Here is a 12,313-nt window from a genome sequence, read left to right as displayed (position 1 = left end):
TTTGGCAGAAAAATTTTCTGAAAGTTGAATAATATGCAGTTCCTCAAGCTAGAGGAGTGCAGCTCACAAATCAATTTGAGTATATTGTAAAAGAGAAGGGAATATCAAATTAAACAGCCCCATGACGCTAAGCATTCAAAAGGTGTATACACCAAAAAGGAATCATATCAGCAGGGTTAAAAAATTTCTTTTCTTGAAAACTTGTGTTGCATTGTTGTTAAAAGTATACAACAAACAATCACCACCACCTTAGAAGCAAAAAAACATCATAACAATAATATTTGGTTACTAAACATAAGACACCTGTACAGAGCAATCCAGTTACTAAAATATTTGGTTTCTTGAATGGGAACAATAGCCCTAATGTGCATAGACAATTAGCATAGGAGAACAACACGCGAGAGAGTTTTTTTTAAAATAAAAAATAAACCAAAACAGTAAGTTATGAAGCACTCTAGCAATAAAAATTAATTGGTAGTTATAAAACCAATTCCAAAATGCTACTCTTCTCAGCACCTCCAAACTGAAGCTGAGATAAGCTCCTTTCGCTGCCAGCAGAGAACAAGTGAAGTTTGATTCTTTTCGACATGGAAACCCCGAACTGAAGTCCTCTGCACCAGACACTCTGCTTGGGACTCGGTGAAGTTGCTGAATGTTAATGGGGAAAATCCGGATGACAAAAATAGACTCCTCCATGGAGGAGTTCTATCAGGTGATTGGCGGCGACCCAACACAATTTTCTCAATTCCTGGTTGCAGCAAATACCTCTCAATCCTTTGCAAGGCATCTTGGTTGACATTAACAGCATCCAATGATTCAAACAGGCCTGAATAAGATTGAACGGCATGAATTATGTGGAGGGGGAAAGGGACATCAGTTTGATCACAACCTCTATCCAAAGAGATCACGATTTTCGGTGAGAGCTGCTTCACAAAGCCGAGAACCAAAGGAAGGGATAAAGGGTAGTTGGAAAAGGAACCAATTGGCAGATTCACTGCTATTGCCTCACTCTCCGATACACGAAGGGGCAGTGGCCAAGAACCAGAGTTCAAGGATTCAAGGCTTAAAAAATCAAACTCAAATGCAAGGTTAATCTCCGTAGCAAAATGTTTCAAGCTTTCTTGAGTGAAACCAAGCTCGAGTTCATTGTGTGTGGATGGGGATGCAAATGCAGTGATTTTAAGAGCTGGACCACCACCTTGCTTCAAGGCGAGCTCTTGCATAAGAGAAGACCATTGTCCACCAAACCCAATATCAAAATCAATAATGTGAATGGTATCAAAGCCATCCAAGGCTTCAAGAAGAGCTTGGTTACAAGTAAAATTGGCAAACTGAAGTACAGGAGAGACTTCTGAGAATGATTTGTAAGCACCAATCTTGTAAATAAGACTAATGGGTGGTGGTGGTGATGACAAACTCAAAGAAGCATTACAATTAGTATTATTAGTATTACGAAGAAGCAATTGCAAGGCCTCCTTGAAATAGAAAGCAGCCCTTTGAAAAGGCTTACCAATTGGAGAGAGCTGGTGATTGAGCCGCGCCAATATCCCTTGCGCACGTACCGGATTATTTCCAGTTTCTATCAGATCTGCTAACTGGTATAACTGATCAAATAACAATTGCTGTTGCTGTTGGCTTGCCAAGTCATTGTTCCCCACTTTCTGCATCTGAAGCTGATTTTGCTGTTGCTGTTGCTGTCTTCGAAGAAAATCTTGCTCCGATTCTGAAAACGGTAACTTGGGGACCTGATAATTAGGCCCAATACCACAAAGATTATGCCTTTTTGCCTGAGGTGGTGAAACAAGGTGATGCTCTTGCAATTGGGCATATGTAGGCATAATCAAAGCCGGGTTCTGAGCAAACCGAGCTGGGTTTATCATCTGGGGATTGAAAATCTGTGGCTTCTCATCTACAGCTTCAATTGTTTGCACCGGCTGTTGTTGTTGATGGTGAAACATGGCTGGTGAATGAGATAGAGAGCCTGGCAAAAGATTATTACTTGTTGCAACAGAGAACATGGGGTTGTGATTTGGGGTGGAAACTGAGCCAAGCCTAGTTGCATTGGTGCCACCACCATTGAATGGAAAATCAGCAGAAGGGTCAATGCTAGGCAACAAATTGTTGGGCATTTCAAGGCAGCCAAAAGCATCAGCTTGATCTATCATACCAAAACCTGAGTTGAATTCAAGGTCTTGATGCAAGAGCTTGTTGAGACCCAGAGATGGGTCTTCAATGTCCCCCATAATCAATCTCAGAATAGACTGTTCTTGACCTGATGAGGAATCAGACAACACACCTTCCCAATCTTCCATTCCAAGCCCACATTTTTCACCTATGTCTAAGCTGGTTTGAGAAGAAGGTTGGTGATGATTCTCTGGGGCCGCTGCTGCTGCTGCTGCTGCTGTTGTTGAAGCCACACCGTTGCCAAGAGAGGAAGACAGAGTTGAGGTTGAAGTTGGAGGGCTGGGGCTTCTTCTTGAGTCAAGAACTGAGGTGGGCTCAGTGCCCACATAGCAATTTTCTTTGTTGGTGTGGTGCCACTTTTGTAGTTGTTGTTGTTGTTGGTGGTGGTGGTGGTGGTGGTGGTGGTGAAGATGGGGTAATGAATCTGAAGAAACAGTAGAGAAATCTAACACCCCCTTCCCTTGAAACTCCTCAAAGGGTAGGGGCATGGCCTTCATCTAAGAAAGTGAACCAAAACAACAACAATACACAAGAACTCAATACCCAAAAACCCTCCAGTTTTTGAAAGACAAGAAGCCCACCACCCAAGACTTTCCAAAAGCACAAAACAGAAAATGGGTTTGGTGTGAATTTTATCAACTAGACCTTATACATGGAGAGAGAGGCAGACAGTGAGTAAAGGTAAGAAACAAAATCAAATTTTTGAGCTTTAATTTTTTCTGACACAAAAGACAGACAGATACTTGTTATATGCATACACAGCTCAATATGAACAAACCCATTTCACCAAAAACCTCAAAAATCCTGCTGATGCTTCTTCTTCTTCCTATTTTCTGTATGTATTTAGGACTCTAAAATTTTGTAATATAGCAGAAACCCATTTTTTGGCACCATCTTTTTCTCTTCTTTGTGGTGTTGTTTACTTAAAAAAACAGGCTTTGGTGGGGTATTCTTTCTCTCTTCTCTTTGGAGTACTCTGTCTTTCTTGTGTTTTCTGGTTGCTATGGATGCGTGCAACATATAAAAGATGAAAGTGGTAAAGTTCTCTCTCTCTCTCTCTCTCTATATTTTCTTTGTTTTCTCATTTTATAAATTTTTTTATGTGGTTTTTGTCTGTAGACATAGTTATCTCTCCTGGTTGGGTCTCTGTCACTCACACTTTAAGCCCACCCTCATTTATAACGCGTAAAAATAACTTTCGCCATGACCTATAAGAGCATTCTTAGAGCACTTGCAGCAGTGGAGCTAAATAGCTATATAGCTATTTTAGCTCTACCAAAACACCAAAAAGAAGCATGCAGCAGTGGAGCTAAATCTATATTTTTTTAGCTCATTGCTACAGTGCACATCCAGGGACGGAGCCAGAACTTAGAGTTAGGGGGGGCGGCTTTGCTGTTGGTTGTGTACAATAACTTTGGCCTTCGACTTTGTTGCTACTTAGTCGCTTAGTTACTAGTTGTTTAAAATTTTTTAAAGGGTTAGATTTTTTGTTTTAAGTAAAATTGGCTGATCAGGCTTAATTTTTTATTTTTTTAAGTTTTACTATTGATAATTTTTGTTGTTGTACTAATTTTTTTGGACTTGTATATTTCTTTTTTAGATTTTTGACATATAAATATTTTTTAATGGTCTTTAAAATGTGGAAAATGTTTGAACTGCAAACCTTTTTACAAATTGCTAATAATGTAAATGGTAAGCCCAAATGCGAATCAATAAGAATTTGTTACCTTAACCGTCTGTAAAAATGTTATAGAAAAATTTGTGACTATAACAATACTCTTAAAAGAATCAATGATATTTTTAAGGGAGCAAAAGTGTAATTTTCTAAAACAAAATTGCTAAAATTAGTACTTAATATATATAATAATAATTTTTTTTTTTTTTAAAAAGGGAGGGGGGCCATTGCCCCCCCAAGTCCAAACATGGCTCCGTCCATGTGCACATCTATAGATAGATGTACACTGTTCATGAGAGCCAAAAAAAAATTAATTTTTTATTTTGTGTTCACATTACCTTTTTATTGTGGTGTGTTTTATTGTAGTGAGATGTATTATTTTATTGTAGTAGATATATTATTTTATTGTGATATTTATATTATTTTATTGTGTTGAAAGCTAAAATAGATTCACTACTGCAGCATGTGTGTAGGTAAAATAGATAAAGTAACTTTTAGTGGAGCTAAATTGCTAAATTTTTAGCTCCACTGCTGTGGATGCTCTTATATCCCATGTTCAAAACACTACTTTATTAATTTTAACATTTTATTTTATAATATACTTAACATCAAAAATTTTATTTTTTTTACCGCTTTATTAAAATATTATTCATTTATAATTTATTTTTATTCTCCATGAGACATATTGTCTCTCAACACTCAGTAATCTACAACCACACAGCACAACCCACAACAAGCCACTGAATCAATCAACCCACACATAACCCAAAGCCACCCCAATCAACTCACACCTAGGCCCAACAAAACCACCCAAGGCTGGCGAAACCCACTCACATCCCAGACTCAATTCTACGACCCAAACTTGATCAACCCACACTCACAACCACAAAATAAGCCACAACCTCCACCTCCACCACAACCCAAAACATTCACAGTCCACAACCTCCACCACAACACACAAAACCCACAACCTCATAACTCACCACAACCCACAACCTTCACAATCCACAACCTCCACCACAACCCATAATCCAACCCACAAATCACAAACCCACCTCACAAATCACATACCTACGGTGGTAGATCAAGAGAGAAGAAAGATTTGGCGGAGAGAGACAAAACGAGACGAGATCCATCTTAGAACCAAAATGATGAGACAATGCCCATCTCCATGTAGGCTCTAGTTCGACAGTGCTTTGACATTGCCCTTATTCTCCTCCGCTAGCACCATCGCTCCACTTGGTCCAAGTGGAGTCGGAGGTTGCCACGTGTCATTGTCGTGCTCTGCCGTATGCGCAATTTCTACATGGAGATCTCTTTCCACTTTAAGAGCTCTATCATTTCCTTCGTCAGAAAAATCGCTCCCTTCGATACGTGCAAGATCTGGAAACATGACGGTAATCTCCGAACCAAAACATGATGGAGAGAGAGTCTGGTGAACCAAAGAAGAAAAGAGAGAACTCAGGCTCCAGAAGAAAAGAGAGAGAAAATAGTGTGAGAGAGAGAAATGATATTTGTATTGAAAGGTTAATAAAATATTATTATTTTTTATAAGATTTGAGTTACAGTAGGCTGTCATCTTTGACAGTGTACTATAACTAAGTTGCTAAAATTTTTACATATACCACTCTTGATGTAGTTTGTTTTTTTGTGGCTTCAGGTGCTAAAAATAACATTTAGCATTTATACCACCTTTGATGAGAATGCTCGAAGACTATAACACGCAAATTTCGATGTCTTTGTCATGGATCATTTATGAAAATTTTGAACCTTAAACAGTTTCTACAAATATATCAACAAAAATGGTGTTACAATATGAAAGTACAAGTAAAAAAAGAAAAAGTAAAGAGATTAAAAATTCAACCTCTAATATATTCATCGAAAATAAACTATTTTTGTGGTAGTCACTGTCATAGTCTTTTTTTTTTATATAATGGAAAAAAATTATATTTTTAAATCATTTTGCAATATGCTAAAATAAATTTATTTTCAAAATTAACCTGTAGTGCATTTGAATACGTTTAGCTTATTGTTTATTTGCTAATAGTATAATAGAAAAAGAGGAAATTTTTTGAATACTTTTAGTGTGAGACATGCCAAAAATTTCCTTTTGCCTTTTAATGTTAAATTAATGTATGAAAATAAGTTATATTAAATTCTTCCAATTTATTAGGTGCTTATTTATGAATTTACTTACTGTTTATTAAAGTAGACAACTCATCAAATTGTATGATTATTATATTGATCGATGATTGAAAGTACACGTGAATACTCGGTTCAGACTTTCAATTATCACTGATAACGTTTACTTTAAAATCATTAGTTGATGGTTCATAAAACCATTTGTATTTAAAGTAGACAACTCATTGGTTTGAGGTGTGACGTAAGCGCGGAGATCCTAAGTTCAATTTACTACACTATCATAGTGCAGTGTTTAAGGTGTCTTATGAATAAAAAGTGAAATAGTATTCTTAAAGATTGATAAACTACTTCATTATATATATATAAAATAAAATAATTATATGATTAAAATTACACATAAATACTTGTTTGAGTTGTAGTTAGCATGTTCTAAACTAACACTTAAAGCATTCGCATTAGCTCGTACACAAATTAATGTCTATTTTAACATAATAACCATATTTTTCTATTTTACACAATTATTTTAAAAAATTATTCACAGCATATTATATATTCTATTGTCTATTTTATTAAAATATCAAAATTTTTAATGTTTTTAATTATTTCTCTCCCTTCACACATCACAAAATAACATCCATTCTCATATTTTATTCTCGAGAAACACAAAGAATTAATAAAAAATGCATATACACACCTTTTATTCTTGGGAAACACAAATAATAAAAAATTGAATATATATAGTCACAGTAGCTATATAAATTTACACAATTACAAAAGCTAAAATTGAAAAATGCATAACTTTACACAAATTGATATATGGGGTGAGTCTTAAGGTAAATTAGCCAAAATTTTACATTTTAGCAACATTATATGCAACTCAACATCCATAACGGTGGTGCTAAAAAGCTATTTTTAGCACCACCATATACAAAAAGGATGCTACATTGGTGGTGGTATAGGTAAAATTTTTACCTACACAGCCCATCGCCAATTTGTTGTGGCTAATTTGGGGTTGCTAAATTTGTGTTTGTGTTATGGTCTGTAGGGAGGTTGGTATTGGCGGTGTGGCCTGTTGGTTGTTGTTGTTGTTTTTTTTATTTTTATTATTTTATGGTTTTTTGGTTGAGCTTGAGGCTACCGTGATAGTGATTGTGGGTGTGGGTTGGTGGGTCGGTGGGTTGTGTGGGTTCTGATTAGGTTGTGGTGGGCTATTTTCTGTTGATCGGCTTGTTCTTTGGTGGTTTTTTTTACTATTTTTTGTTGTTGTTGGATGCTGGTCTTTTTTTCCTGGTTTTTTTGGTTGTGAGTTGGTGGTTGTATTAGGTTTGACATAGCTGTGAGTGGTGGTGATAGTAGTGGTGCATTGATGGGTTGTGGGTTGAAGAGAGGGAAGAGAGGGAGGAGATAGAGAGATAGAGACAAAGAGTAAGAAAAAAATAATAAATAGGTGCTTTTATTGTTGTTTAATTGTAGAATATATATTATTTTATTTTGTTATTTATATTATTTTATTATATTGTTTATATTATTTTATTGTATTGAAAGTTAAAATAAAACTACTGATATTTGGTGTTTTGTAAAATAAAAAAATAAAATAAATAAAGTATTTTTTTATAGTGCAACATAGTTAAAATTATAGCTCCATCTTGCATGCTTCAAATGCAAGTGCTCTTACCGAAGAGGAGTGAAAAAAAATTATGATTTTTACCAACAAAAAAAAAGAAAAGAAAAAGAAAAAGAGATGCACGCGTTCTCATAAGCGCGTGGCACAGTGCTTATAAGTGTTAGTATTTCTTTTTCTTATTTTCTTTCACAGGGACCAACGAGACAGAGAAAAGGTAAAATGGGTCTGTGGGTTTTTCATAATTTACTCATATTCCAATAATACCCTTGATATTTTCCCATCTTTCCAAAATTTAACTCAGGGGCAAGACAGTAATTTAACGAGAACAACCTCTTCTGGCCTGGTTTTCAAAACTGAATCTGACGACACGAAATAATGAAAGGCTTTTTGGGGTTTTGAAAACATCGAGACAGATTTTGACGGATGAGATATTTTGTTTCGGATAAAATCGTGTGGCTGTGATTCGTAGTTTTTAATGTTTTATGCAAAATTTAAAAATTACTTTAAAAAAAAATGTTCACTCAATTTTTATTTTTATTTTTTTACAAGATAAAATTCTACCATAACTAATCTAAATGTATATAGGTGTGAAATTCCATCTTGAAAACTTGAACTCGACCTTTACCTCCCACATCCCACATCTCACATCCTACAAGCATTTATACTTGTGAAGTGACTATTGCACTGAAGATGTATAGTAATACTCTCTCATTTTTATAACATCAATGTTTTAATAATAAAAAGAATATACAAAATTCACCGAGTGTAAAAATATATTATTACTATTGTGTATGTATTATAAATTTGTGTAAAAATATATAATTGATATGGCAATTATGTAAATGTAGATTAGATACTATTTATTTTTTATTTAGCTTTTTTTAGTATCTTAAATTTTAAAAAAATGATGTAATATATTGTGTATAATGAAACAAAATTAAGAAAATTTAATATTTTAATAAAATATTACGTAAAATAAATAATTTAAGTATTTCAAAAAGTGAATACATAAAAAAAAATTATGTTAAAATAAATAAAAAAATTTATATATGAAAATGCTACAATTTGTCACTAATTACTAGTGGGTAAAAAAAAAGTAGTTTTGATGATAAGATTATATTAAAAGCAATATTAACCTACTATTTTTAATTCTACACTAGTTTAGGGTTTTTTTTTTTTAAATTTTTTTAATTTTAGTTTCAACTTATAATCGTCTGCTCTTAACGATAATTCTTTATTATCTGATCAAAACACCAATTGATTTTTAGTATAGGCTTAAGTTAAACCCTAAATTTCATATTCAATCATTAACAATTTTATGAATTAAGGTAATTGAAACCCACTTTCATCTAGTTTAAGAGTTTGTTTGAAATCTGCTTATTTTGTTAAAATTGAAATTTTTTTGCTGAAAGTATTGTAGATATAGGTAAATGTTAATTGAAATAGTACATTGAGACCTACGAATAGTATCAAAAAGTGTAATAGAAGCCATAAATAGTTCTAAAAATAAGTCAATAGTAAATAAGTTGACAAAATATAAGCTAACCAAACAGATTTTAGAGTCCGTTTAGAATCTGCTTATTTTGCTAAAACTAAAAAAATTTTGTTTAAAATATTGTAGATAAAAATAAATAGTAAAACTCATATCTAATATAAAAAAATATAACAAGAGCTATAAATACTAGTAAAAAAAACTAAAAAAAGAACTGAATACTAAAAATCGTGCATATGTGTGATACTCCTCCGAGCTTAAATCCCGGCATGGACCATCATGTAAGCAGTAGTATATATGATTTGTCTTGAATGCTGGAAAAGTGCGGTGAAAATGTACTGTGCCAACAGTTCTCCCTATTTTTTTGAAGTCATTTTCGTAGGTCGCTACAGCCGCTTTTTACCGTTCCGACAATTGCATACCGGATAACCGAAGACCGAATTTCGGCCGGAAAATGCACACCGGACCGAAGAAAAAAAAAACATTGTTCTCGCTCTCTGGTTCTCTCCACTCACTGGCGTCACTCTCAGTTTCTGGGTCTCATACTCGCTCCTCCCTTAAAAATGGCCATCTTCTTCTATTTTTAAGTTGCAGAAGCCACAATGTGCAGAGCAGAAGCAGCGTGTCTCTCTCTAGCTCATTTCAGCTTCTTTTAAACGCCCAATAAAATTTAGACAGCCCACGAAATTTTACTGCTTGCAAAGCCATGTTTAAAGCAAAAACAAAAGCTTTCGTGTGTCAGCTTTTTTACACATATATTTTTTTATAATATTTTTCTAGCCCTTCCCTACAAACTTTGTCAAAAGTCCTCTCAAATGTCAGTACGTTGATTAGTTCACGTGAAAGGTAATCTTGTATTTTAAATTTAACTTGTTTTTTAATTTTTTTTATCTTAGATACAGATGCATGGGCTTAGGGTATGCCTTGGTTTAGAATATCAGACCTGATACATGCTTTTAACTAATATATTTCTAATTTTTAAATAATATTATATGTGTCTTTATATCTTTTTTACTTATATATATTTTTAAAAAATACAAATAATATTACTTGAATATCGTTATCAAATCGCCTCTAAGTTTAAGATTACAAATTAGTCAAGTTATATATGGATTTGTATCTCTGGACTTTAATCACTATTTGTATATACTAGCCTCTAAGTGGGAGATTCTTCTATTTTTTTAAGTAAAGATTAATAATTTACATATATCATAATCTATATATATATTTTCAAACAGATAAAAATGATAAACTTTAAAGATAGTTTTTTTTTTTTTTTTTAAAACTTAAAGGGATAAAAAAATCTTAAATTATAAAAAATCTCTTTTTAAATTTAAAATGAAATTTGTTATTTGACATTTATGATTATATTTTTAAATGAAGTTATCATTTATTAATGAGGGTATTTTTTAACCGCATATAAGTCCAGTTGAAAAAAAAAATCCTCTTATATATATAATTTCGAAACGATACACCAATATTAAACAGTACTTAAATTTATCGTTCTCTTAACAAATTCAAAATGACTTTCAGTATAAAATTGACTCTTATAATTAAGTCTACCACTCTAGTAGTCAAGAGCGTTTGCATTTGTGGACCAATAGATTTTTAGTCATTTTAAAAGAACGGTGGGTATTTTTGGCTTTTTTATTCCTAATTAATGGGAGTATTAATCTTGAGTTTCATTTTGTTTAGTTTAACTCATAAAAGAATAGTAGGTTTTAGTTAACTTAATTAGTTAAATTTCACTGCTGCGCACTCTTGGTGCGGTGGTCATTTCACAAGTATAAATACTTGTAGAGTGTGGGGGGCAAGGGTTAGGGTTCAAGTCTCTAGGAGGGAGTTTTACACATATATACACTTAGATTAAGATAGAGTAGAAATTCTATCTTGTATATATAAAAAAAAAAAAAAAAAACTAGTTAAATTTCTTATAATATAAAATAAGAAATTTGGGAAGATAATCCCGAATACACCAAAAATTAATTGGTGTTTTGCATGATGGTAACGAATAAATTTTTTTTTATTTTTTATACAAGATAGAATTTCTACTCTAACTTAATCTAAGTATATATGTATGTGAAACTCCCTCCTAGAGACTTGAACCTTGGTCCTTACCCCTCACAAGCATTTATACTTGTGGTGTGACCACCACACCAAGGGCATGTGGTGGTGTAATGAATAATTATTATGAAGCGAATATTATAATTTTAAGTTCTCACATCACTATAGTAGTAGCATAAAGGCTGTAAGTTGGGGGTGCTGCCATAACATAAGGCTATTACTTTCACATCTTTCTCTCTCTATAATATTTACACAAAAAAACAAAATTGATAAAAAATTAAGAGATTATTTTAAAAATTAATTGATATCTTGACTTGATAATAAATGATAATAATCATTGAGTGAAACATTATTAGTTGAAATTTTACTATATTTATCAAATAAAATAAAAGGGTGTATTCGGTAAATAGATGACATCTTATGTCCGAGGGTTATAATCAAAGTGTTAGAGCTATCACAGCAGTGGAGCTAAATAGCTATATTGCTATTTTAGCTCCACTCAAACCACAAAATGCCATACACAGCAGTGGAGGCAAAGCTAAATTTTTTTAGCTTTGCGCTACAGTGCTCATGTATCACTACATGAGCACTGTAGCTGAAAGTTATAAAAAAAAAACTATTTTATTCAGGTTTGATTAAAAAACACATATCACAGACTCCCTCTTTCATTTCACGCTCTCTCTCCTCGCTTCAGTCACTCCGAAAATTCCATTTCAGTCTCTCCTTCTCTGAAGCTCACCGCCCTCTCTGAAGCTCACCGCCGACGCCGTCTTTCTCTTCACAGCCCTCTCTGAAGCTCACCGCCCTCTCTGAAGCTCACCGCCATTGCCGCCGACGCCGTCTTCTCTCTTCAGTCACTCCGGAAGTCTCTCCATTTCACTCTCTCCTTCACTTTCTCTTCACAGTCGCTCTCTGAAGCTCGCTGCCGACCCACGCCGACGCCGTCTCAACTCTCTCAAGCTCGCCGCCGCCGGCCCTTACCGTCTTCAACGTCACCGTTCCACCGCCGATCAACTGAGACCCACGCCGATCAGCCCTCTCAGCTCACCGCCGATCAGCCCTCTCAGCTCACCGCCGATCAGCCCTCTGTTTCACTTCAGGTCAGTTGAACATTTGTGAATTGGCAAAACGA

The 12,313-nt window shown here is 34.1% G+C and overlaps 1 protein-coding gene across 1 annotated transcript; it reads right to left on the bottom strand.

The window, feature by feature from the left end:
• Positions 1 to 249: 249 nt before the first annotated feature.
• LOC142617366 (scarecrow-like protein 22) lies at positions 250 to 3,230 on the bottom strand. Its single transcript, XM_075790194.1, has one exon. The coding sequence runs from the start codon at positions 2,679 to 2,681 to the stop codon at positions 510 to 512; it is 2,172 nt and encodes a 723-aa protein (XP_075646309.1). The 5' UTR covers positions 2,682 to 3,230; the 3' UTR covers positions 250 to 509.
• Between the last annotated feature and the right edge of the window lie 9,083 nt (positions 3,231 to 12,313).

Source organism: Castanea sativa, chromosome 11, assembly GCF_040712315.1.
Source record: "Castanea sativa cultivar Marrone di Chiusa Pesio chromosome 11, ASM4071231v1".
In the NCBI taxonomy this organism is placed as follows: Eukaryota; Viridiplantae; Streptophyta; class Magnoliopsida; order Fagales; family Fagaceae; genus Castanea; species Castanea sativa.
This window is presented reverse-complemented; position numbering and strand designations above follow the sequence as displayed.